This window comes from Clupea harengus, chromosome 26 (genome assembly GCF_900700415.2).
Source record: "Clupea harengus chromosome 26, Ch_v2.0.2, whole genome shotgun sequence".
In the NCBI taxonomy this organism is placed as follows: Eukaryota; Metazoa; Chordata; class Actinopteri; order Clupeiformes; family Clupeidae; genus Clupea; species Clupea harengus.
Window position 1 is genome coordinate 9,773,373 of NC_045177.1, and position 27,953 is coordinate 9,801,325.

General features: G+C 40.6%; 1 protein-coding gene and 1 long non-coding RNA gene across 4 annotated transcripts; both read right to left on the reverse strand.

Moving 5' to 3' along the window:
* Positions 1 to 1,742: 1,742 nt before the first annotated feature.
* On the reverse strand, positions 1,743 to 2,173 carry LOC122128864. The gene is made up of 2 exons (XR_006151672.1): positions 2,013 to 2,173; positions 1,743 to 1,892 (listed from the first exon to the last, which is right to left on the reverse strand). It is a non-coding gene; the product is annotated as an uncharacterized LOC122128864 (long non-coding RNA).
* Positions 2,174 to 8,538: 6,365 nt separating this feature from the next.
* On the reverse strand, positions 8,539 to 21,204 carry LOC116219751 (butyrophilin subfamily 1 member A1-like). 3 transcript variants are annotated; one of them, XM_031563527.2, is made up of 8 exons: positions 21,052 to 21,204; positions 14,328 to 14,397; positions 13,823 to 14,140; positions 11,726 to 12,004; positions 11,185 to 11,313; positions 10,592 to 10,627; positions 10,026 to 10,085; positions 8,539 to 9,761 (listed from the first exon to the last, which is right to left on the reverse strand). In XM_031563527.2, exons 2-8 carry the CDS (start codon positions 14,389 to 14,391, stop codon positions 9,655 to 9,657), a joined length of 993 nt encoding a protein of 330 aa, XP_031419387.1. In that variant the 5' UTR covers positions 14,392 to 14,397; positions 21,052 to 21,204; the 3' UTR covers positions 8,539 to 9,654. The 3 variants fall into 3 exon arrangements, with proteins under 3 accessions (XP_031419387.1, XP_031419385.1, XP_031419386.1); XM_031563525.2 differs by lacking the exon at positions 21,052 to 21,204 and adding an exon at positions 16,118 to 16,540; XM_031563526.2 differs by lacking the exon at positions 21,052 to 21,204 and adding an exon at positions 14,608 to 14,628.
* Positions 21,205 to 27,953: the final 6,749 nt, after the last annotated feature.

Sequence of the window (27,953 nt, forward strand, 5' to 3'; positions counted from 1 at the left end):
TTATTAATCTGGCTCTGGTTGGTCGTTTTGAATTCAGTCTCGGTGGATTCTTGCAAATGGAATTAGGAGCACTAGGTGGCGCCAGAGGACCATACTTTATTCAGAGATTATCTGTCTCATACACCGCTGTCAGGACAGACTGACAGTTCCAACATATGGGACAAAAAGTAATTTTATACAGGTTACCTACTGCAACTTTAAGTGTCGTCACAGTCTTCAACATACTGTATAAAAAAAATTAAAGATCCATGGGTAAAACGTCCCCGTTTGATACAAATAAACAAAACAAAAAAGGCTACTTTTAATTATAATAATAATAAAAACAATTGTTTAATATTCAACCAAAGCATTAGGTTTTTGTAAGATCCATGGGTAAGACGTCTGTATAAAATAGGGGGATATGTGATTGATGAATCCCAAAAGGATCTGTATGCTGATAACTGAATAGGTGACAATCGCCACAGGTTTGTCCGGTTAGAACATGAATGGATGCCAAAGTCCCATTGATGACGGATGAACTGTATTTATTTACACAAACACACTCGTGAATTGAATGTTGACCGTGAATATAATTATCCTTGTAAGGGATTTATATTCAACTGGATGATAATGAATGATTGAAGGTCGTGATTGAGTTATCCTTGAAATGACTGATACAATGATCCGTGAATATTGATGGACATTGAACCGTGAATCCGTGAATCCCCGTGGTTTCTATGAATGACATGACACCATTTTAACACCACTGTACAATGCATCCATGTCTTCCTGATTCTATTCAATATTACATCTACACCAGATTGACGGAGGTCTGCTGATCTAGCCATGGCAAGCAGCCTAATAACAACCAGTTTAGATCTGTATTTTGGATTTATATTTCCCAGGGTGTAGTATACCATTAACAATTCGTTTTTCGATGCAAAGGATCCTATTGGATTACAGATCTCTCTTTCATCCGTGCACAAAACAATCTGCAATTTAGCATTGCTGTGTTTAGCCCTAGTGAAGACTTTACATTGCCCACCCCCCTCCCCACACTATGCTTTACCTCCAATTGATGATACTGATTTCATTTTCATTTTGAGGCCATTTCTATCTCACTTTAGAGCTTCTGATTTTTATTAAATAACCTAATTATTATGATTAATAGATTTATCAAGAAAAGATGATCTAATGAGAATATCTGGTATTTGGAGTGTCCTATAGATGACCCAGAGTGTAAAATAGTAGACGTGTGTGTGTTGGGTTTGTCCCTCCTGTAAAACTATTGTGAATTATAAAGTTTTTATTCAATGAAGAATGTGTATGCTGGCTAAGAAGTCTGGGCTATTGCAGTGCTCTTGATCTCCAGGGTGAAGATGGGATGGTGTCGGTCTATGTCATAACTTGTAACAAGTGTGCAAAATGTGGAAAAAGACATGCAATATTGTCGTCAAATAAATGAAACAGCTTTATTAATAAAATATATAATTTCATATATCATCAGGATTCAATTTCTGCTTTTACTGAAGAATGATCGTATTCTTTTTAAAAATCCGAATCTTTTCTTCTCTGCCTTTTTCTCCTTTTTCTTCAGTTCAGCTTTGTTCCCCTGCAGGTCACTCTCTGCAACTTGTTGAGGTATATCATTATCCTGAGGAAAAATAAGAAACCAGTCTTTGAATGTATGAAGTAAGTATGTACAAAAACTTAAAAAGCCATACAATGTCACAAGAAATGATTCAGGTAAATTTTCAATGTCACAAAGTTAAACATCATTCAAGGAAGGCCACAGAAAAGAGTGCAGCCCTGGGAAACAGAGAGAAAAGTACCTGGAGTGTGACCACTGCAGTGCCAGTGGCCCCATGTGTTTGAAAATGGCCCCATTGTGCCTCGCACACCTCAGATGGACTCTGAAAAAATATAACACATGTCCACATATCAAGTTATTTGTATATTTTATACAGTTAGAAATGCCTCCTCAAGGCAACAGGCAATATCTGGTGCCCAGAAACACAAAAAGCCTGTCTTACCGGTCTGTCCATCTGGATCCTCAGGTCTTTCATGACCTTGTCTTTGCAGACAACAACGGACATAAAAGTGCACAGCAGGGCCTCCTCTCTTTCCCTCATCTCTCTCTCCCACTCTACTCTTTCCTGCACCCTCTCCCTCTCCAGAGCCTCCTCCCTATCCCTCATCTCCCTCTCCTGCACCCTCTCCCTGTCCAGAGCCTCCTTTCTCCTCACAATCGCTCTCTCCTCGGCCCACTTCCTCTTCAGAGCCTCCTCCCTATCCCTCATCTCTCTCTTCCTCTCCAGAGCCTCCTCTCTGTCCCGCATCTCACTCTCCAACTCTCCCTCTCCATAGCCCTCAACTTCATTTCATTTTCTTCATTTTTCTCTTGCAGGAGATTCTGCAGGTTTCTGCGGTCCTCCTCAAAAGCAGTGAAAATATCCTCGAGCTCCTTCAGCTCAGCGGCCCTGTCTTGCTTTTCTATTCTTCGGCAGATCTCCTTCACTTTAACAGAGGCCCTGTTAGCAAGGAAAATGCGGTTTTACAATACGTTCACTTTTAAATGATAGGTTCCACATCTGGTTATATCCACATTGTACTAATGTAGGCCTAGTGGATTGGTTAGTTCTAGTTACGGCTCTAGTTATGGCTAGCCTGTAGGACGAGCACGGTGAAGTAGTCTAAGTTCGTTTTTTTTTCCTCTTTTTTCCGCTTTTGAAAAATTAAGACGCTGCATACGGTGTGTCGAAGTATCGGCACTTACATTTGGATGAGAAGCTGGTTTTAAGATCAAATGTAACTGAAAACGTGTACAAATCAAGCCAGAAATATATTTGCGTGCCGCTTTCCGAAGTAGAATGCAAGAAAATGATTCGAATATTTAGTTGTTTCCATGGTAAATATTTAGGAATGGAATTAAAACACGTCATTGTGGGTCAATGTTGTATGACGTCATGTCATTGTCACAAAAATAGAGGTAGCTGATTATTATAAGCAGTAGGCTTATATGGACATGTAGGCAGGGCCGGAGTGGGGCCACTTTTCAGCCCGGGAATTTCAGGCCCAAGACCGGCCCACTTTTTCCATGGTATTGGAAATTGGATAAATGAAGCAACAGTTCAGCTCTTACTATCCTGTAGTTTTTTTTTATTAATACCATGGTTCAACAAATAATGTAAAGGTTAAATAATAATCCACTTAAGCTGAAAAGTTAACAAAAAATATTCCACTATTCCACAAGGATAGGTTGATAAATTAACAAAAGCAGAAATAAATAAATAAAGCATTTGAAACGTATCCCACTCTTCAACAAAGAGGCATATTGAACAAATGTTTACAGTTCAACTCACAGTACAGTATACAGTTACATTGCGAATAGCACCAACAGCGTCAGTAACCGCCTAAGCAGTGCACTGGTTTCAGCCACTTTATCTATAACTGTGTTGTTGCTTATAGACATGAGGATTTCCTTCTCTGTGCACATTAACATGAAAGCCTCCAAGTTGTCCTGACTCAATGAGCTTCGTAGCCTATTCTTTTTAGTTTTAGTCTTTAATTTTAGGGTTGAGAAGCTTCTCTCACATGCAACCTATGTGATGGACAATGTCAACAGAAACTTATATGCTAACCCAATGACATGATAAGCATCTGTGAGGAGGTTGTACTGTGAGAGTATTAAATGGACAAAAATGGCACCGTTTTTGCAGGAGGAACAGGCCCTGCTTTCAAGCTCCATCTCTGGTAATATTTTGCTTGCGAATAGGTTGACAACGCTACAACGATATTAACCAACGCTACAACGTTAGCCTAATAGTTACGTTGCTAATCATTAGGCCTATGTCTCTCTTTACCAGTTGCCACTTGTGTTTGTCCTCTTGAAAATAAATCGGTAAGCTTGGCACATTTTGCAGCATCCTCCTCCAATGCCTTTCTTTTTTTCAACCTGGCTTTTTCAGCCCCTCTTCCTCCAATCCATCCTCTCTGACACCCGTACCGTTGAGGTAGGGCCGGCCCAGCTATCGGTAGTCTGAGAAAACTTTTTGGAAAAGACGGGCTATGGACCCAACCAACTCTATTTGGGAGGGGAGAACTCCCTCGCATGGTACAACCCATGCAGAGGCTGCGGTGTCAGAATGCGGAACGTGTGTAGCCTACTTTAAGAGAAGATGGATTAACGTGACAAATGTCAAAAAAAAAAATTCTCGACCGGCCCAGAAGTGAAGCGGCCCACCGGGAACTCTCCCGATTCTCCCGATTACCCACCCCGGGCCTGCATGTAGGCATAGGCTATGGGCCGCATTCTGAGTGCTGGCAGGGAGCAGAAATCCTATTTCAAACATATTTTACATGCTTCAGTGCTCAGCGCGACACAAAGATGCTGCTTATAATACAGCAACAAAGTAAAATAGATTGCAACAAAGTGAAAAGATTAGATAGACACATAGTTCAAATAACTTGCATGCTTTATCAAGCTTGTGGCACACACATACAACATGAAGCGAAAGGCACAACTGAAACAAATAACAGCAACAAATCATGCTGCTAAATGAACAAAACTTACATAAAATGTCTTATAAACAGAAATTATTTCAGGCGGCAACTTGAAACACGGAGGCTAGTTCCAAAACAGTAGAAGACTAGTGATAGCTAACGAGCAGTAACGTTAGTGGCGTAGATCTGTCTAAGTACGATCTGTATGATTCTTTTTTTCTTGGTCACGGGTTGCTAGGCAGAATTCAAGGGGCACAATTACAACTGCCCCTAAACCCAATGTAAGTTTTGGGATGTCTCGATCACGCTCGCATATTGTTTTGATAGCAACAGTCTTACATTTGCAGCGCTGCCCCAGAAGTAAAGGGACAGCGGAGAGCAGGCAGCATTTCACAGAGCAAGCACAAACACAGAAAAACACACGAATCAAATAACCCAGCACTATAATGCTTGTGAGTCTAGTTTATTCACACACACACATTTACAATTGAATCGCTTCTTTGCATATTAAATAAAATAAGATATATTTTGCCACATATCACAGATGTATTGAGCTTTCTGCACCACAGCGTCATCATCTGGATTTGGTGGGGCAGTGCCCCTAATGTAGAAACGCCACTGTCTACACGCATTATACATCTAAAAGATTGTACCTCTGGTAGAAAGTAAGGACAGACGCTAGCAAAGAAGCTCATGTCATTGAGTAAAGAAATGCCTTTAGGTATCTGAGTGCGAGTGAGGTAGTGTCTGCCTATAACACTAATGAAAATGAATGAAACTGAATGATAACTGTGTGTAACTGGAGTAAAGTGTCTGGATTTTGTGTTCTGCCTATGTGTTCTACTTAGTAGGATGTTTTGTCCTTGTTATTAGTGTGTGCTGCAGTGTTAATGCTAATGTTGCTGTTGTTCCATATGGTCTCACCTCATTTCACATGTACATACATTGCACAAATAACAGACACTCCCTCACTCACACACAGATACCTAAAGGCACCGTGACGGAAATCTCAGCGGCCGACAAGGCAAAAGAGTTCCGCAGGTAAAGTTATTAGTTCTGAGCTTGGGCCATAAATCTGTGACAGGCTAGTGCGGCCCATAATACACACACACACACACACACACACACACACACACACACACACACACAGGTACATTCAAACACGTTTCAGAGGGTACAGACATTTAAATTTACATTAAGTCATTTAGCAGACGCTTTTATCCAAAACGACGTATATTCATATCATATTATTTTGCATTGCATTGAATTGCATTGCATGGTGATAGGAGTGAATGGCATCGTATCGCATTAGTAGTTGCTTCATATGGATCTTTAATGTAATGCATCGAGATGTGTATCACATAAGCCTCAGTGATTGAGATGCACATCCCTACAGCCTAAATATTTTGAAGCATGTGACAGTGGAAAGACTGATCCAGGGCCAGCCTTTTTTATCCAAGATTCTGAGTGTACACGAATCATAGTTTTAGCAGGCCTAAACATGTCGTTTTTTTGTCATTGCTAATCTTAGATGTACCAAAACATGGTTAACCGTTGTCATTGTATTGTCATAATCATTGTATTTTTTCTTTTATTTGAATGTGTAAGAATATTGTACAAATAAATGCCATGCATAATAAAATCCAGTAGATGGTAGTAAAGTTCAATAATAACAGAAACATGAAAGTTCATAGTCCATTTTAGAAATTCGATGACTGTCACAATCCACATTCACTTGTTCCTGTTATCCTCTGGGATACACATGTAGTTGCTGAAAGTAAATACAGACAGCTGTCGTTACGGAGCACTCAGGGACAGTGGTTTCACACAAGAACATTTGTGGTGATGTGATCGTGAAATGAAAGGCAGTGAATGAGGAAGTGAACCAGAGTATTACAATGAGAATATATAGCCTATGATATATGATCCCAATACGTCTTTCACCTGCTGTTTAAATATGATTGTATTAATTACAACAAGGCCCATTTCTAATGCAAAAGTAAATATATAGATGTATTTATTATACTTCTGTCTTTGTCAGAAGGAGATATGAAACTCATGGTGGAAGTGGGTTCACATGAGAGGAAATACCAGGACAGCAGCTCTATTAAGAGAGACACAGAAAAACTGACAACATTAATTTAATCACCTATTGATTACTTAGGGTTAGCATTAGCATTAAAAAAAATGGAAGTCATAAGAACGTTTAAGAAGAGACAACAGACTCCCTAAGAGACACTGTCCTCAGGTTGCATGTTTGCTACACTTTCTTTTTCTCCACAGATTAGGTCTGAAGCCAAAAGTTACATAACAGAACTTGACACCCAGTTCCTTTATCTCAAGGGGCTGTCAGTGGCTTTTCTTATTAATGGCGTACAAATATTACAGGCAGATGTTTCATTACTTCTATACTCTTTCCTGCTCTGGGATCCTTATCATATTGATCTATGAATCCATTTAGTTATGTTCACAACAGCCACGTCATGAAAGATGCAAGAGGAAGTGATACGCATAGCTTGGTATTGGTGTTGTGAAAACTTGTTTTCATCAGCCTTTTACAGAAACTCTCTGCCCCAGGCTTGTTGGTTATCTCTCATGCTGCCTAAACCTGAATAACTGGGTGTGTCAGCTACAGGTGTCCGCATCTTAGATCTAATCACTTTTTTTTGTCATCATAATAAAAAAGCGTGGGCATTGTTATTTGGTCCAGTGTACTTTCTTTCAAACTGAAATGTGAGTGGGAAATATCTCAATGTCATGCTATCCATCCAACATCCAACAAAGGCAAGTATAGAAAAGAGATCGACATAACAAAAGGGCACGTTACATGACAGCCACTAGTTGCTAATAGGTAACACTAAACTCATGTGAGACACGACATTGCAGAGATTTCAATCTGTGTAGGCTGAAATGAGGAGACATGGAACATGTGCCTATGGTCAGGTGACATGGAACACATGCCTATGGTCAGGTGACATGGAACACGTGCCTATGGTCAGGTGACATGGAACACGTCCCTATGGTCAGGTGGTTTCATATGAGAGGGATTGGCAGAACAGTGACTTTCAGAGCGTCACAGAATTACTCAAATGAAATGATTGATGAAAAAACAATGCATGTTAGCACTTGTTGAATATTTGCCATTAAATCCATGTTCAGTAAGAGACACAACAGATCGTTTAAGACACCCCCCCCCCCCCCCTTTTCTTTGCAAGCTATTTTTTCCCAGTGTACTTCCTCGCAGTTTTAGATCTGAAGCCAAGAGTTAAACAAAAGGACTTCATACCCAAGAGGGCTTGTGGTCTTTTTTGAGATATCCTGTGATCTGTCAAACATTAATTCTGTGTTAGAGCAATGAAATGCTTGGCATCACCAACCATGCCGTTATCACCACTGTATTTACACTGTCTGTAGTATGAGAACTGGATTGATTAAGGTGAGTTATGAACTACGACAAGTTATAAAGTTCAACTACTCCAACAGTTCCTTGTGTTAAGCTTGCCTTATGCTCTCCCAGAAGTCATAAAACTGTATGTAAAATGTAAATAAACTATAAATGATAACTGCCCTCTCTGAATGTGGTGACCTGGAAACCGGAGACTCAAGACACACAATGTCATATCTGGGTCAATGTAACCACGCCTTAGGGGCAAAGCTGACGTCATCATTCCAGAACAGAATTTGTCTGCCTCTGGCTTATTATCCTTTGTGTCTCCTAAGCTAAGCTAAGCTAAACTAAGCTAAGCTAAGCTATCCTACCCATCTAAAGATAAACAATAATTGGGCTTGTGCCAAAATGTGGCATTTCGTTGGGCTTGTGCCAAAATGTCTCATCAGAATGGCTACATAAAAATGTATTTTCTACAATTAGTTTAGGAGCAAATTCAAATCTCAGACCTGAAATCACAGCTAAAAGGAGAGTGGAGTTTCCTAATTTGACTCACATTTCACACTCTCCAAATGATGCAGTCTGCCTTGTCTTTACTGTTACCTGTTTATTTACCTTTTCAAAATAAAATAATCAATAAAATAGTGAAACAAAATAAACACATCTAATAATGTGTTAATTGTCTTTATTTTTAGTTCTTAAAGAGTATTTTGGTTTAGTAAGTAAATCATGTTCATCAGAACACAGAACATATTCATATGAAATAGAAATAGAAATACCTAAAGAAAAAGCATAAAAATCACATTTCAATGGCTCAACACACATAATGCTACAATACACACAGTAAGCTTAATACAGAGTTCTGAAAGCTGTCTCTTTTAGCATAGCAAATTTGACAGTACAGTTAATAGACATTTTTTATGTACAGCAATAAATCCAAAATTACAAAACAGTGCATTGATTACAGCAAAAAAAAGAAAGTGCAGCAGCGACACGTTTCAAGTCCAAAAAGGCTAAGATAATCTAAGCAATGATGATGCAAGACAGGAAACAGATTCCATTCGACTCCTCCATCTGTTCCTATCCATCTATCTGCCTGAAGTCTTGGGGTCTCTGTGGACCTGAAGGGAAACTTTGGGATCCTTTTACAAATCTTTTTGGGTCTGAACTTTTACTAAGGACAATTAACGATCGAAACCGGTCCAGTATTTAGCTAGAACCCTAGAACAGCAAAATGGCTATACAATGGAATCCTATGAGTAAACCTGATCACAGTGTTTTTCTACTGTTTCTTTACAGTTCTTGAGATAAACAGACACAGATGTTTCTCTCTAGGGATCCTTTCTATTTCCCCGGATCCTTATAACAACATCTGCGATCCTTAGTCCCCAAATAAACTCTGTGAATTTCTGCTCTCTAGCCAAAGCTTACTGATGTCATCCCAAGTTGTATTATACATTAGGAAACATGGTTGGAGTTTTAAAAGATGATTTCAATGCAACAGTCTCATTTATTACACACTGGACACATACACAAAGATTCCATGTCCAAGGTTATGCTTCCTCAGTGTGTTGACATTATTTGGTTAGTAAGGTGCCTATAAAAGTACAAAAATCCATTTACACCAACAACCACAACATGAAAGACAACAGTTACATACTGCACAGACCCTTATGTGCACAGCAATGGAGAACTGTCAATTCTGTACCACAAGGCACTGTTAAAAGAACATTAATCAGAGAACATGTGTGTGTTCCAATAGGTACATGTTAGATGCTGGTTTTTCACAGTTTTTTCACAGTTTCATCTGCAGAAGAAACCAAATCTTGCAGCGAGTCGAGTACAACTGGATCCTGGTCTACCTCTTGATAGGGTGGTGGAGGGTTGAGCACTGGAAAGGCAAAGACAAAGAGTTGACTTCTTGAAACTAAGATCAGATCATTTCCCCTTTAACTGTGTATATGTCAACACCATGTCTATGATGTCTAAGGCATGACTTGGTGAAATCTGTTGGTCTAGTGTCAGAATAGGTGAAAGGAGAGGGAAGTGGTGATGAAAAAAAAAACAGATATGCAAACATGATAACACAAAAAATGATGGTGACATGCAAAAATGGATTTGCATTTGCATCTGTTCTGCATTACTTTGACTGTACCTCTGGCATCTTCTGGGTCAGGCGAAGCATAGTCATAGTCGATGCGTTCCTGTTCAGGGCCTGAAATAACAAAAGAACAGGCACTTTAATCACAGGGCTGATCGCAGGCACTTTAATCACAGTGCTGATCGCAGTCCTGGCTGTATACAAAGCCTACACAGTAGCTGCATCAACAATAAGAGAGATCTGAAAATCCGAAGGAGGAAGGCTGTACTTTTCCCTTCACGGTTCCTCATTTCGCCAGACATGAAAGTCTTCCCCTACGAGTTGAAGCTAGTTTCGAATTAGGTCAATGGCAAATTCATGGTTGATTGAACAAGAATGTAGGCTTGACATGAGCATAAACCTGTTAGTGTGATTCTTCTTCCTTGGTCAGTAATGCTCAAAAGTAAAAGTAAAAGTCAGTGCAGTGCTTCATCTTAACTAGTAACTAGAGGTTAATGAACTAGAGGTTAATGAACTAGAGGTTAATGAACTAACTATTATTACTAACTATTATTAATGAACCAAAGGACCCAGAGAAAAGAGGCGAAACACCAGGACAGAACATGACCTAAAACACATACTCAGCATGGGCTGGGCGGAGGGCCTTCGAAGGGCACCTGTTGATTAAATGGCAAAAATGTAAAAAGTATATGAAAATACTGCACAGTATTCTACAGTCCATCACCAAACTGAAATATTTAAAAAGTTGGCATATTGTTAGTGGTAAACCAGTTCTTCTACATTCATCTGAGTCTTAACAAAAGCCTATCCTCCAGTTCCACTGGGTATACAGGAACCTAAGTCACACCACACGGCATTGTTCTAAAATGTAATTTCCCACTAGGCTGAGCCAAAATGGCCCACGGCCAAGGTAAGCAAAGGCGCTTCTCAAATGAAGTTTCGCATTGACATAGTCGATAAAAACACACGGGTTTTGCCACCTGCAGAACCATTCAGAATGTAACCTACTAAGTACTGTGTTTACAACAGATGTATTTCTCCACTAAGGTCCCAACACATGGAGACATGTTGCATTTGTAATCCAGTTAGAAACAGGATTTAGGAGAGTAGATTTTACGGTTGGGCCTGTGGACTTTGTCACTGGTTTCCAACAAGGATTGTTTTATGAGGTAAATTAGTTAAGGGGCAGTTATCACAGCTGAGATGTACTCACGTTGAGAGCGTCTCCTAAAGAACAGCAATGCGGCTAACAGGCCAACAATAAGAGATCCAATGACCACAGCACCAGCCACTATGCTCGTGGTCTCAGTTTTGATTGGGGTCTGTTTGTTCAGAAGGGTGCCTAGATAAACACAAAAAGTAACGCACAGCAACAGAATGGGAAAGTTAATGTGAGGACTGAAATACAAACACATTGAGGAAAGTTAATGTGAGCACTGAAATACAAACACATTGAGGAAAGATAATGTGAGTACTGAAATACAAACACATTGAGGAAAATATGCATAAGGGCCTTGAATAATGTTAAAAAAGACAACATTCCATTGAACACAGAGTTAAGGAGCTTGAGATTTGTATTATTCGCTATCAGACTGCCTTTTATGAGTTTGTTGTCAACCTAGGGTAGTAGGAGAATACAAGGACTAAATATCCATCCATCAGAACCCTCTCCTAGTTGACCTGGTTTCTCAACCTTCTAAGTCATGTACCAGGAAAGGCTTTCAAGGTTTGATGATGATGAGGGTCTTACTCACCCGGCATCGTTCCCTCTTCCTCATCCTTCCATTCACTGTTAAGCACAACACATGTGTAAGGTGCGTGTGAGGGGTCCGCTAACAGGAACGTGCTTTGCAGTTGGAAGCTCATGTCTTCCTCCTGGGTCTCCGTGGTTTCTGTACTGCGGGTCCAGTTCGTACCAAGCCGGTCAAACCAGTGGATAGCGCCACTGGGGTAGCCTCCAGATGCAACACAGGTCAAGTCCACCCTGTCTTCTTCGATGTCCTTGGAGGTCATCTCTGGCTGACTGTACTTAGCTGAAAATAAAATAAAGTGTTTTAATATGTTCTGTAGAATTTATGGGTTAAAACTTTTATAAAAAGTTATATAAGCTTTCACACTGGGGATGTTTACAAAGATCATTCACAAAGAACACTTATTAGATTTGTGGGTAGTGCCAAGGAATCATAGATTTAGTACAAATGTAATGTAATTGTTGGAAGCTGTGTCTATGGCTTTTGTGTACATACAAATTTAACAGTATATACAGTCTATCTAATATTGACTGATTTCTTCATATACAGTGTTCAGATAGGCCATTTAATTTTTTTTTTTAAATAATTTCCATAATTTTCCGACTATTAACTGCAGTTCATAAATATTCACAAAATTCCTGCAGCCCTGCAGTTAATACTCTGGTGTGTTCTATACACGGGATTGCATTATTTTTCTTCATCTCTCTCTCTCTCGCTCTCTCTCTTTCTCTCTCTCTCTCTCTCTCTCTCTCTATTCATTAACCAGGTATCAGGTAAAAACATCGGATAGAGAACACATTTTCAGTCACACTCAGTCACATTCAGTCTACCAGGTCTGGTGCCAGTTAACTTGGCTATGAACTATCCTAGCTATCTCTAGCTAAAGAAACCATTTTAACAGCTCGTAGCTGTTAGTGTGTGTAATATGAACTCATTTTTTAATATGAAGTGAATATGAACGTGTGTTAATACGAAGCTGCAAAGGCACCCTGAGGGTTTCTACCTTTTCCTACTATAATTTAAGAAGTTAAATCGAGGGGACTAGAACGTCAGCTAGATAACTAGTTATCATTTCATGCAAATGGAACTCTTCCATTTAAACCATTTAAGGTTATTTAAAAGTTTCCTTACAGTTTCCTTCCTTAAATTAGCAATCAGAAAACCAGTTTACTGTAAAGTTTAGTTTCTCAAAATCAGCTCACCAATAAAAGGTAGTTGTGGGTTCAAAGTCATGACAACCACTTAGCGTGTTGAATGGCTTCGCATAGATAATGGGACATCATTGGAGCAAGGGCTTACTCTAATATCAATATAAAATTAGTGAATGAGGGGGAAGAAGTCCCCCTCCCCCTTTCCCTTCTCATACACATTCATTAAAAGGTTTTGATTCCCACTGCAAGCGTGTCAGAAGATTATCATTCATGGTACTAGGGTGCCTGGGGATCAATTAACGATTCGACTTAAATGTTTAGCGTCCATTCCCACGCACCATAACCCTAAATAAACGCTCAAGAAATGGTTTCACTGTGAGTGGGAATGAGGTATTTGTGTGTGTGTGTGTGTGTGTGTGTGGGAGGGGGGGGGGGGGGTGTGTGCGTGTGTGAGCGGGAAGGAAGTGTAGGTGTCCTATTTTTGCTTGAAACACACATCTTAACTTCATTCAACTGTTGAATGGCTAGTAGTGCTCGCACCACAACTACTAGTAATAACGTTGAATAAACTGCGGTTAATACACAGGTGAAGTCAACACACTTTTCTTTTTTTTAATTAAATTATACTGTATTTGTTTAATCATTTACCCAAAAAAGTCCCTGGTCTGGCCCTTATCTAGCCTTGCCTACAATCAGAGACTGCCAAATACATAAAGATACACACAGGGACAAAATGAAACTTGGCCATGTCCAGCTTTACAGAAACACAAATTATTGGCATGATGAATAAATGACATTAAAGACTGAACTGTAGGAGCCAGTATTCAAACCTCCCCGACTAATACAATGTTGCAGAAAAGGTCAGTATGAATACAGCTGTGGCTGCCTTGATATATTATATATGCTTTCCTTTTCGATATAGATACTTGTAAAAGAAACAAGGGCTTACCTTTGACATCTAATCTGACATGTCCTTTTTCAATCCCTCTGGTAGTCGCCACTGTGCATGAATAGTTGCCCTCATCTGAGACTTTTGTATCCTTCACAAGCAAGGATATAACCTTGCTTTCCATCCAGTTGGTGTCTGCAAACTGAAACCGTCCATTCTCTGGGTATATACTTCCATTAAATGTCAGCACGTGTTGGCCATCTTTCTTCCAGAACACCTTCAATATTGTTAGGTCATTCTGTGGTTTCACCACACAGTCCAGCTTGGAGGGCTGACCAGCGTGCCCAGTACTGCTCTGACATTCCACAGTGACAAAATCTAAAGTGGAAAAAAAGGGCATAGAAATTAAACACACACACAAGTCCTTTGGACTGTCAACTGCTCTTTCATAGACAAATTGAAAGTAAAATTTTCACTTTCATTTTAACAATGTGTTCCAACAACTTTTTACTTTTACAATTTACAATTGCTTTTTTTAAGAATTACTTCTTCTTTTCCCACTCACCAGCAGACAATGGGACTGTTATATAGGAAATCCCCACGAACAGAATGGCAATTGCTGAAGCCATATGAACCTAAGGACAAGTACATAGACATGAGGACGATGATATATTATTATGTTCAACATACATACTAGAACATTTCTTTTGTACAATGAAACATGATCAAATTATGGACAAATAGATAACACCAACACTTCTTGGTTGAGCATCATATGAAATGAATTTGTCAAAAGCAGTCTGGTTTTCAAGAAGCACTGTGTACACTACTAACATTCATCTTACATCTGTAAGATATAATTAGCCAACGCCACAGCCACACTCAATCAAAAACATCTGCTGCTTTCCTCCTCTTTTGCTCCACTCCACCATTCCTTTAAAGGACTCCGTTTCTCTGAAATCCCCAAGTCCCCCGACTACCAAAAGTGAAAGTGCATGCCAGAATATCTAACAATCCACAAAATGTCTTGCTGGGGGAAGTTGGGGAAGTTGACATCTCACATTTCATCTGATACGGAGCACTGCCATGCTGTGTAGCTCACGATAGGTTAAATCATCAAAATGCTGCATCTCTAAAATCCCCCTCTGTTCCCATTACAGCATATGGAAGTCACTGCACATGTTTGATTGATGTTTGAACTGTTTAATGTTCAAAATCCAGTTTATCCTGGCCCCCCCACCACTATGCAGCCTAGTCAAGTTTAGAACAGCAGCAACCAGTGCTACTCGAGGGGCAGCAAGAGGAGACTGAAATTCCTTTAAAAAAAAGTGTATTTGGACAGTCGGTCTTCTCAGTTAGGTCAGCCCGGGAATGGAACCATCTCCCACAGAACATTAGAGAATCAACTTCATTCAACTGCTTTAAAAGAATTCTCAAAACATAAATAACCAAAAATGTGATCATTAGTGGGTAAGCAGTATAATTATTTTTGTTTACCACTTTGTTCTTTCCCTTCTACCCATGGTTAAGGACTAAGTGGAGCTTATATATTGGGATTTTATTTTATTTTTGATATATTGTCAATGTTATGTTTGATGTATACGTTAATGCCTTTTTTTTAGGTTGTATAGCCTTTTTTCACTGGCAGGGGGACTGGAAACTAGCCTTTTGCCTATAATTGGTTGCATTTACATATTAATGTTCATGAATGTACACTGTCCCTCTTGATCAAATAAATACATTGATTGATTGATTGACATGTAGGCTAAATACTACATAAACTGCAAGTTTTACTCAATTTATGAACGTGATTACTCTTACTCTTACGCGATGATGCTGAATAGTTGGGGTGCTTTATCTTACACGAGGTTATGCCTCGGAATCTTGTTCAGTCATTGGCATTTCTCTGGCATACACAGGCATGAACTTGGCAAAACTGTGTTGGACCATCATTCCTCACTAAGCCGAAATAAAAGACAGTGGTCGGACCACATTAGGGCTCGAACGATTTTGCTACCTTGGCTATTTCTCCTTATCACACACATCATTTTCATGAACTCGTTTCAATTGAGCAGAAGTCACGGAGCAGAATTGTGGCTACCACAGCCAACCAACAGAAAAAAGCCACTAGCAGTAGGCTAGGCTATAACATATCGTTAGAGGTTGAAAGTTTTATGAAGGTATCTTTCACAACGGAAACATAATAACAGCAAAATGTGCATAATTATCTAAATTAATCGACGACTTTACTTTTCGTAGCACTAACAAACCCACCAATGCGAACAACCTTTTTAGGCACCAAATGGATATTGGTAATAACCTACAAATATTTTGTCTCACAGAGAGTAAACATACCTCTTAAACGGTCTTGCTCAGATAGCCGACTGCCGCAGTTTAGTGTTGTGTAGGTAAATACGTCCTCGAGGTCACAGTTTCGTTTCGCTTTCGTTATGACACCTAAATAACTGATTGGCCAAGATGGTGGGCCGAACCCGTTTTTCTTTTTGTAGTTGTGTGCAATTAACGAGCCTATGGAATCATGTTGTAGCGTTCTCAGCTATTAAGAGTCACGAACGAACCGTTTACCGCTGAAGATTCATTGTAGATTAATTGCGGCTGTTGTTGGCCACAGCCACGCTGCACAACTTGTTACTTACGCTACGGTCAGTCTGACTGAAGTACACCGTGGACCGTAGAGGGCGCCCAAATATCAGTTAAGCGTTAAAAAAAGATACTTATTCACTCACATGTTTCATTACATTTCTCGAGCTATGGGTAGGCCGAGGATTTGTAATAGCCTAAATCATACATTATGACGTGCAATTATTTGGTTTAGAGCAGGATTTCGTCGAGCAGGTTGTTTTGCCCAGCGCCTAGGAAGCGGAACTGCGTGCGCAACCTGCCTGGGCCGAGTATGACATTGATGAGCGGTGCGCCTCCGCGCCTTGCGCTGGAAAGTTGAGAATAGTTCAACTTTTAAGCGCATCTAAAAAACGCTAGAAAGACGCAACGCGTGGCGGAGAAAAGGCGCACACGCAAGGCGCGCCGTACCATAGGAAACAATGCATTTGCTAGCGTCCCGTTTTTAAAAACGCGTTTGGTGTGTTTCAGCCCTTTGGTGTGTTTCGGCCCTTATCCGCCACGCGTCGCGTCTCTCTAGCGTTTTTTAAGCGCGCAAAAAAGAGTAAAAATATTCTCAACTTTGCAGCGCAAGGCGCGGAGGCGCACAGCTCATCAATGTCACACTCGGCCCAGGCAGCCAGTCAGATCAAGCAATAGGCGGGCTTTACTACTTTACCTCTTTCTTCCTGTTTTGATGCAGGTAGGTGTGCACGGTCATAGACATATATACATGTGTATGTGTCTATGGGAGCGGTGGGACAATGGCAAATGCAGGCGAAAGGTTGATATTAGCGGTATTTAATTACGATGACTATATAATTCAATTTTTTTTCCAGCGTCGCGATTTGAATTGGTTGCGCACGCTTTGCCAAGGCGTTTTTGAAGCGTCTGCGCCTGTAGAAACGCGTCTCGGTGTGTTTGGCCCCTTTGGGCTGAAACACACCAAACGCGTTTCTAAAGAGACAGACGCTTCAAAAACATCTTGGCAAAGTGCGGTGGGCCAAACAGCCGCAGGCGCACCAGGCTGTTTTGCCCGGCGCCTATGAAGCGGAGCTGCGTGCGCAACCTGCCTGGGTCAAGTGTGACATTGATGAGCGGTGCGCCTCTGCGCCTTGCACTGAAAAGTTGAGAATATTTCAACTTTTAGGCGCACCTAAAAAACGCTAGAAAGAGGCGACGCGCGGCGGATAAAAGGCCCACACGATAGGCTCGCCGTACCATAGGAAACAATGGTTTTTGCTAGCATCACGTTTTTAGAAACGCGTTTGGTGTGTTTCGGCCCAGGGTGTCATTTCGTCTGCGCACCTCCTAAATTTTGTAACTTGTCGCAGCTGGTGCATGTGCAAAATGTTCGAGCAGGAGACACGAGCATAGGGTTTCCAAGATGGCACAGAGGGAGATTACTACAACAACTGTACAAACATTTGTGTGGTTTACTAACATTACTTGCCTGATGGAGACCTGAGGGTCAAAACCTTGCATGTAGGCTGTGCCAAAACGTAACTTTTTTTTTTAACTGATGGAAAAAAAAAACACTGTTCCATAATGCAGCTGAGAAAGTATTTTGTTACCATAACAAGTTAGCAGGCTAGTTAACGTACACTAAAGATAAACTTTTAGGACTCGTCCAGTTTAATCCACACATGAATACAGGGGATCCAGTGTAACTGTCATAGAATCATATTTCACTGTGCACTATTTGGCACATTACACACTCTTATTGCTGCTTCCAGCAGTTAATCCACAATTGAATACTGATGATGTATTTAATTGTCACATACATTCCACTGTGCTCTACGTAGGCGTATTTTACTCTCCAGCAGTGTAGATGGTATTTCTCTCGGTTCACTACTCTGACACTCTGCCTCTTTGTTCCACTAGGACCGGCACCCCCTTCTCCTCCCCCTCCGTCAGCTCTTCTCTCTAGCTCATCCTCTCAGCACTCTGCCTCTCATATCAGCGGCACCTGACAAACCCTCACTGGCGTACTTGACACTTGACAAGAAAGAACAGCATAGTAATGGAACTAAGTAATTCCAACTCAGGTGTGTAGTCTATTTACGGAGCAGTGGGCTTGTTTTCGAGAAAGAGATGACGATGAAGATGGCATATCATCTCTGTCAGATGAACATCTGGGAATGTAGTGAGGTAATACTAACACACACACACACACACACACACACACACACACACACACACACACACACACACACACACACACAAATTATTCAACACAATTGCCTCATTGTTCAGCAATAGAGAACTACAGAGAAACAAAACCACCACCCATGGCTCTCTAAAGAGTAAACAATGTTGTACATAGTTAATAAATGGCATTTTACACAAGCATACACTATCTAACATTAGTAGCACATGACAAACATTATGTTACATTGTTATTAGAAAGTAAAGGATCATTTTGTTGTGTGGCTCAAGAACATAGAAAGGGAGAGATGAGTCAAGACAGAGACAAACTACAGCCAAGATATCATTTAGACTCGCTATCCAGTAAGAAGTTAGAGGGGAGGAGGATGCCTATTTTGTAGATGCAAAACAAAACACACTGCAGAAAAAATCTACAGGATATGCCTCTGGACTCACATAAACAGCATATAAACACACTTTCAACACTGGGAATGTCTTGGTACAAGAGCCCTTTCTCTTAGCCAGATAAGACAACAAAGGTCTCAACAAATGCCGCCAAGGTTTCATGGTTAAGTCAAGGAGGCATATCAGACAAACTTATGGATAGGTCACTTGCTGCACAAACTGGTGGCATTACTTGCACACCACAACTGATACTGTAAATGGACATTGTCCTTATTGTATGCCATGAAAAGACTGGACAAACTTAAACTGTTCATTTATGTCAGTCAAGTAGTCTTTTTAGGTTATGGTTGTATGTTATATTATAGTGTGGTGCTCCATACAGAGCCCCTCTGGAGATAAGGAAAGGTTCATGGACCAGAAATGAACATCTCAGTCTGTCTGCCACAGATGCTGAGGTGATGTCTCCACTCTCTCATCGAGTGATTTGCGGGTTCCAATTGGCCCAGGAACATCAACGGTCTTGGCCTGCATGGAGATCAGCCTAGGACACTGTGTCTGATAAACACGTATCTGAAAGATAAGCACGCCTCACAAAAGCGCTTCCTGTCTCTGCCTTGGCCCCCTACACACAGCGAGCTCCACACACTTCCCAGAGATACGCCCAGGGCTCCCCAAGAACAACAAACGGTCGAATCTGCCACAAAAATATCCTCTGAATTCTGTGTATCACTCCAATATCCGGCCTTTATTTTTTTTTAGGCTAGCCTATGTGGTGTATGCTTACTTTTACAGTAATGGGTTTGGATGTCTATGGGGTGAAATTTGTGTCAGAATTTTACGATTGCATATGTAGGTATATTGTGGCTACCACGAACAGCATGACGATTTCTGTGAAGTAGTTACCCAAAAGACATTCCCTTGTGTTTGTGTTAGGATGGTGAAAGGTGTTAACAGCCCTCATGTATATATGGTTCAAGGTCATATACCTTTCAACGCTACAATGACATGGTCATAAATGTTAGATTGGGCACTGACAGTATTTGTTACCAAAACAAATTGTCACTGTGCGTCAGTTCAGGGTTTTGCACATATTCCAACACAAGTAAAAAATACTTTTCACTGTATGATTATATGATAGGGATTTTTGAGGAAAATGCAAATAGGGCATACTAGCATGTCAGTGTTATTGTACCTAAACTTGTGCAGGTTTCAAATAAATGTGACTTTGTGAAACAGTATGATAGTAGTTTTAATGGGATACATTTCTTGAAATGCTTATGAGAGATTGATTTGCCTCTACTTGTATGCATGGGAGTGCATGTATAATGGTCTGTCAGATGATAGACAAAAGCTCTTCAACATATATCAAAGTATTAGTTTTCCTCCAAAGACTCTACCTGGCAGCCCTGCACTTCAATGTAAAGGCCCCCACCTCCTATCACCATCTGAGGGGAGGAGGTGGAGGCGGTGGACAACTACAAGTACCTGGGTGTACACATAAACAACAAACTGAACTGGCTGTTCTTCCTGAGGCGGCTCAGGTCTTTCAAAGTGTGCAATAGGCTGCTACAGATGTTCTACCAGTCTGTAGTAGCCAGGAAGCTGGATCATTCTATCCTGAAGAACCCCTCCCATCCCCAGGGGCGGAGATCCCATTTCGTTGTAGGGGGGGGGCATTTTAGAGAGTAATTCCAGGGGGGGGGAGAGAGACATAAAAAAAAAATTGCTGTCTGGCCCTATCGCCCTCTCTATGCTGTCCTCATACTGCGTTTGCTACCTTGCAGGACTAGACAGCTAGATAACACGTTTCTTTGCAGAATAAAGATGATGAATTTCAAGTGAATCCACAAGTCTTGTTTCGCTTGAGTTTACTGAAGTTACCAGCATGCAATTATTCATACAGGACGTTTGATTTTGTAAAACTGTCTGGAACAGACAAGAGACACATACATTTCACGTCAAATAATGTGGCATAAATGTAGCACGATACCACAAGAGCTAGCATAACTTAGCTGCTAAATACCGAATTCTCTTATAACATTTACAAACAGAAATTCGACGTCATTTTTAAATTCTCTAAACGGCATTAAATGTACGTACACAAAATATCTACTCACAGACAAATAATGTCAACAGTTCAAACGCAAATTAATGCTCTTCAGGAATTCAGCTGCGGGTCTTCTCCATTCTATTCCACCGGCTAAACTTTCCTGAATGCCAGAATTGTCCCGGGAACTTTGTAACGTGTTCTTAACTGCGTTTGAGAATGGGATCCAATGTATGTCAGCCTCTTCACATATCGTGTAGCATAGCGGCAGTGACAGGGGAGAAAGGAGGAAAAAGAGCAGTGTATGTGTTCTTTGTTCAAAATCAGCCTCTTTTTAATCAGCACGCTGGTTAAACCACTAGCTAATGATTGAGCAAGTTTGAGCTTTTGGACAAAGCAGGAGAAATGTTACTTTTCATGTTGCAAGCCTGTGCTTGTTGAACAAGTGGTGTGATAAATGAGTTACTGGCTTTTACTTGTAGAGGATTTACTAGTGAGGCTGGTTTCCTCACAATGTGACCGTTTACTGAGCTGATTGACTGAAACACGGAGCTGTCCCGCTTGTTGGAAACAGCATGTGAACCAAACCACTTCGAGGAATAGGGGGATCATGATGTTTAAACACTTAAAAAACACATTGTTTTACGTTTATAATTAGCACCGCCTGTGTTGTGGTGCTTTTATTTAATATTACTATATTATATAAAATTATGTATTTGTGTTAACAATGATTGTTTGGGGGGGGGGGACAACTTTATGGTAGGGGGGGACACGTCCCCCCTGTCCGCCCCGGGATCTCCGCCTATGCCCATCCCATGAAAAGGGGCCAAATTATGAAAAGTTCCCTTTTTTAGTGCTTCTACACATTGAGTTGGGTATCTGGCATGCCTTCCAACCCGAAAACGCTGAAAAAAGACAACCCAGTCAGTTTATTATGGTCTCTCTATGTCAAAAAAGATAGGCTACAGCGAGCCCCTCCCATCCCCTCTATGACAAGCTAACGCAGATGTGAACTTCCCAAAGGTCAAGAAGGGAGAATGCACAGCAAAGCCAATGAAAGCAGATCCAACCTTCCATGAGTGTCACACGCTTTTTATTGAAAATTCCATAAAGTAAAACAATTTACAGACAGCCATTATACAACAAGGGGCCATACATAACATATATCATTTGTATTCTAGTTTTGTATTACAAAATTGGATTGGATTATAAAAAAAAAACGATACAATCTTTTTTCCTTTGAAATGGTTTTTCAAGACCCTGCCCCATATGTGGATGAGGTGCTGAAGATCCCCACCCCCAAAAATCTCTCCACCCAGTTTGACAAACCAGACAAGCTGGAAGTGATTGCCAGCTTTGTGTCATGGTTCAATCAAGGGCAGGTCTGAACCCCACGTACCTTCCTTGGGCGTCAGGGAACTCTCCCGTATGTGCAGCACCAGGCAGGAGGGCAGCAGTACTCAGATTCTGACATTGTTTGTGCCCGCATGATAACATGATTCGGTACATTGAATAACTATGTTAAAAAAGCTCTGTGGCATTCGAATTGACAGTCTTTCTGACAATAAAAGTCTATATAAAGTTTCGTTTGCTTTCAGTATTTGGTATGTGACATGTTAACAATTGACACATGTAAGATGAGCAGTAAACAAAGTAAGACAGAGGAAACAGTCATTTATTGTATTTTCTTCCTTAGTCATCTTTGCATGCTGGTTGATTCTGAAGCTGCATAGGTTAAGTGACATGGAATATAGAAAAGATGATGACTGCATAATTACAATATCATTCACAAATAATTCATTCTACCTCTGGTATCTCCATGCAGCATACATTATCGAGCTCTGTAGAAATGTTTTCACAATTGGCACAAATACAAATTTCCTGTATCAGGAAAAAGATAAAAATAATGCAAACATTGCAGGTGAAAATTATTTGAATGCTGTGTTACTATTAAAGACAAAGGTCACCAAATGCAACGAAAACGATGTTTAAACACTGTAATAAATGGAGGTAAACATACATTACTACAAGTTATGTCCTACACCCCCTGCTCGGTCCAGCACTGCTTTCACATTGCAGGATTAACTTAGCAGTGGTTCTCAAAGTGGGGGGCGCGAACACTCTCCAGGGGGGGCGCGATGTCACAGACGGAGAAAAAAAAAAACTACCGCCGACCTGTCACTGGTTAGTGAAAGCTCCCTCAGTGGCGAAATGCAAGGGGCTGGACTGACCCAAACAAATCAAATACGGTTTTGCTCCTGATCCACCAATCAAAACGGAGTTTTATCATTTGAACGCGACTTGCACCTAAGTTTCCGAGTATAAAAAAAAAAACGCAGGCATTGATAAGCGCTCACCCTGAGACGACACTTTGCAGAGTTTGTTCAATTTCTCTTGTTTCCTGTATCATTCAGATATTCATTGCTTTATAAACAGTATTTTTAAAGACTCACTCCTTCCTTAGTAATACCTTACTGCGCTTGCAGTAGGTCTATTCGTAGCCTATTCTAAGGAGTAATTTGCTCCAGTCTTTTGAAAAAGCTCGTAGCCCCGAGAGCTAGCCTAGCTAGCTACCTTCTTCCAACGGCAGCTAGCCCTTTTCTCCTTAACACCTACATTTACATTTTTGTATCACCCACCGTGTTGCAACAAATAAAACACCAGCACTTGAATACTATTTTTTGCTGTCCCTGTCTACATTGTGTACAGTTAGTTTTGTTAGGAATCATTGCCTAGCACAGCCTTATCCTTATCCATTATTCGTGTCGTTCACAACCACACATACAAGAACACGACGTTGAAATTAGAACTTTATTAACTTCACACACACTGTATCAGCAAACAAACACAACTATGGACACGTTTCTGATTCGTAAAAGTCAGAAAGAGAAGCCTGTGGACTTCTTTAAACATGAACGTGATGGCCTCCAGCAACAACGAACCACCATCTCCAAGCAGTGTATGGAGGCATCTTATGTAGTTGCTCATAGAATTGCTAAGCTTGGCCAACCCCATACAATTGCCGAAACACTGATTTTGCCGGCCGCGCAAGACGTGTAGAATAGGAGCTAAACTCAGCGCAATACTTATGTCAAATGACATTGTATCACGCCGAATTTCAGAAATCAGCTTGGGTCCTATTTCAAAGAGGACTACAGTTCATTCGCCTAAGTTAGGGATCCATTTCTCTGCTCAGCAGACGAGCTGTCAATAGACATGAAAGAGCAGCTGAAGAGTGACAGTAGACTTAGCTAAGCATCTCCCCTATTTCGTCATTCTGGATAGCAATGATCAGCTTTGCGACATAGCCTTAAAAATGCTCCTCCTTTTCGCGTTGAGATATTTGTACCAGGCAGGCTTTTCAAGACTGACTGCGCTCAAAACTAAATACCGCAACCGCGCACAGATCGAGGATGACCTGAGGATATGTTTGTCAAACATTGCCCCAAGATTTGAGGACCTTTGCAGTGCAAAGCAGGCTCATGTCTCACATTGACAGACCTGTAGGATTTTTTTTGTAAAGATCACAAGAGGCCCATAATAATAACAGTATCCAAATGATACCAATAATAACACTAATTATTATTATGATAATAATACAATAATAATAATTGGTCGATAATCATTAATTATAATAATAATAACATAATGATAGTGATAATAATGAATAGCCTACTAATAGGCCTACTATTACTGATAATAATAATAACAATAATAATAATAACAATAATAATAATAAATAGTTATAATAATTATCTGTATGGGCCTAACAATAGCCTAACCTTGACATGTCAGGCCTATCAATAACAATATGCTATCTATCTATCTATATATGGTGGTGTAGTTAAGGGCGGTGGCCGAGGGCCGCGCGCTGGGGGGGCCCCAACTACCCCTAACCAGCTTTGGGGGGGCCCAGCTTGCAAAAGTTTGAGAACCCCTGACTTAAGGATTTAACTTAAACTTTATAGCTGGAGTTTTACCTGTGACTCCTTAATTATATTTGCGTTACTTAACCCTCCTATTATGTTCAAATTTTACCCACATCTATTATGCTTGGGGTCAATTTGACCCCAGCAATTTAAACCTCCAAAAAAATATTATAATTCTTTTTTTTTACCCAAGTTTTTGTGTCAGGTACTTTAGGTTTGTTTGTTGACTACCTAAATAGCCCTTAAAAATAAAACAATACCCCCACCCACCCTCTTTATACATCCAGAATACATGTTATGCGACTATGGAGAAATATGCAGATCCCCATAAAATCTCACTGATTGACTTAAAATTGGAAAGAGATATCCTTCTGGTGTTTTTATGGCTTCATATTATTTCTAAGTACATATTGTTGCTATCTATAACATTTGGAGTAAAAAACTATTTCTTTTATCAAGAAAAGTAACAATGTGATGAAAAAAGTTGATATTTCTTGTATATTTTATACAATTAAAACAGCCTGGGGTCAAATTGACCCCAAACAACACCTATGCGTAAAGTATGTGTACAGGACATTGAAAACATATCATCATGTTAATTTTGTCTTTACCCAGTTGTCCCCATTAAATTAGGAAAAGTCATTAAATATGAAGCAAAAAAAATGATGTCAAACATTTATTTAGAGACGTTAAACATTGAATGGGGTCAAATTGACCCCAAACATAATAGGAGGGTTAAGTTTACTTAAACATCAGAAACCTACCCTTTCCCAACCAGTAACTTACTTACATAAACACACTGTATTTGTTACATACTCGTACATGAACTTACATACTCAAGTCACTTGCATTGGGTTGTCCTCAACACAGCCGGCAAGACCGTATGACCTTAGCTAATAGACAATCATAGAAAAATAATTCTCGAAGTGACAAACGTCCTGTTGAAGCCTAAATTCTCAAACTTGTTCGGGAGCCTCTTCTTATTCAGGGTCTGACATATTTCTCCCAAGGTACACGTTCAACAGTTGCTATGGTAGCTCCAAACCTACTTGGGTGTGCACCCCGCGGTAGAGGGGGGAAGCTGGGTCATTAACATTTAAAGGAACAGGTACTCAAAACAAGTCGCTCTGAACAGGGCTGTTACAGACATTTCAATAAGACCCCAAGGGACCATATCAACTTGTGGTAAAAATGGCCATACGATGACTCCCTTACGGAATGACAGTTCTGATAGTAAGTGGCTAAGTAACTAGCTTGCTAGTTCAGTCTGTTAAATTCCACATGCCACAGGACGCCCACACAGAGTGTTTTGCTTAGCTTGTGTATTTGGACCATTATTAGGGCTACTCAAGGAAAGTAATCAAGTTGTCCCTGGTGGTAGTGTTCCAATCGCATTTCAACGCAACAGTCTTGTTTATACAACACTGGACACATATGTAAAGATCCCATGTCCAAGGTTATGCTTCCTCAGTGTGTTGACAGTATTTGGTTAGTAAGGTGCCTATAAAAGAACAACAAGGTGTTTGGCTGCTTTATCCATGAGCCACATCAAAGCTGGCATTTAGTGTCTCATCTGCAGAAGAAACCAAATCTTGCGGCGAGTCGAGTACAATTTGATCCTGGGCTACCTCATCATAGGGTGGTGGAGGGTTGAGCACTGGAAAGGTAAAGACAAAGAAAGACTTCTTGAAACTAAGATCAGATCATTTCCCCTTTAACTGTGTATATGTCAACACCATGTCTATGATGTCTAAGGCATGACTTGGTGAAATGAATAGGTGAAAGGAGAGGGAAGTGGTGATGAAAAAAAACCGACATGCAAACATGATAACACAAAAATTCACTGTCTTCTCTTACTAGTTGAAGCTAGTTTAGAACTAGGTCAATGGCAAATTCATGGTTGATTGAACAAGAATGTAGGCTTGACATGAGCATAAACCTGTTAGTGTGTTTCTTCGTCCTTGGTCAGTAATGCTCAAAAGTCAAAGTTAGTGCAGTGCTTCAACTTAACTAGTAACTAGAGGTTAATGAACTAAAGGTTAATTAACTATTGTTAATGTAGCCTGTGGAACTAGTTGCGTGAGGGCACTCTCCTTTTCTTCCTTTCGTACTTCGGCAATGTCATTATTAGGGGCTGGGAATGGGTGGTGACGGGCTCTTTAAGACAGGCATATATACAGATACCTGGGGTCCTTAGCCAGGTAACTCGTCTATGCTGCTAGCTTTGTTTGTGCGAGGCAGCGTTGTGGGTGCTGTGGTTCGTTTGAAGATCGTGTGGGAGGGAGCCAAAACAGACGTGGCTGTGAATTGTCTTCCGTAGCAGCGTTATGTATGTTGTGATTAACTAACGCCACCACAGACCGACGCAGCTTCACAGTGCTGGCTGCTGTTCTTTTATGATTGGTTGTATGCGTGTGTGAGAGTTTGCTACTCTGAGTGACTTGGTTTGATTTTCCCTCTAGCCTGGGGACTGTTTGTATGTCCTGGTGAACGTGTTGTGAGTCCCAGGTTAGAGGGGTTTTCTCTTTCTTTTGTGTTGTCCCTTGTCTTCCCCATAGTCAGCCCCGGTACTGGTCCAGCCACAACACCTTATAGGCCCAGGGAAGCCGGTCTCTGTAGTGTGAAACTTCACCTAGTGACTAGTGTTGCCTTGCTGTGTATTCCTTAACATATCTGAGTGGTTCAGTGTGTTGCCTAAAAGGGTTGTGTGCACCTATTCACGTGTGGTATTGAGACCGTAGCTTCAACTAGCTTCCTTCCCCTAATCAGTGGGTGGACTGATTAACCGGCGGCTGTTACTATTCCCTTTATGTATTCATTGACCACACTGTACAACCTCCTTCATGGAATTTAAATAAAGAATATACTTTTTTACTTTTCTAAAACGTACCTGTGTCTGTACACTCATTGGGGAGAGTTCCCCTTGCTCTGACACTATCATAACAGTTAGCTTAAGGGGTGGCATAGTCAGCTGTACTGTAGGGGGCGCTACATTAAGAAAAGGGAAAGTCCCAAAGGACCCAGAGAAAAGAGGCGAAACACC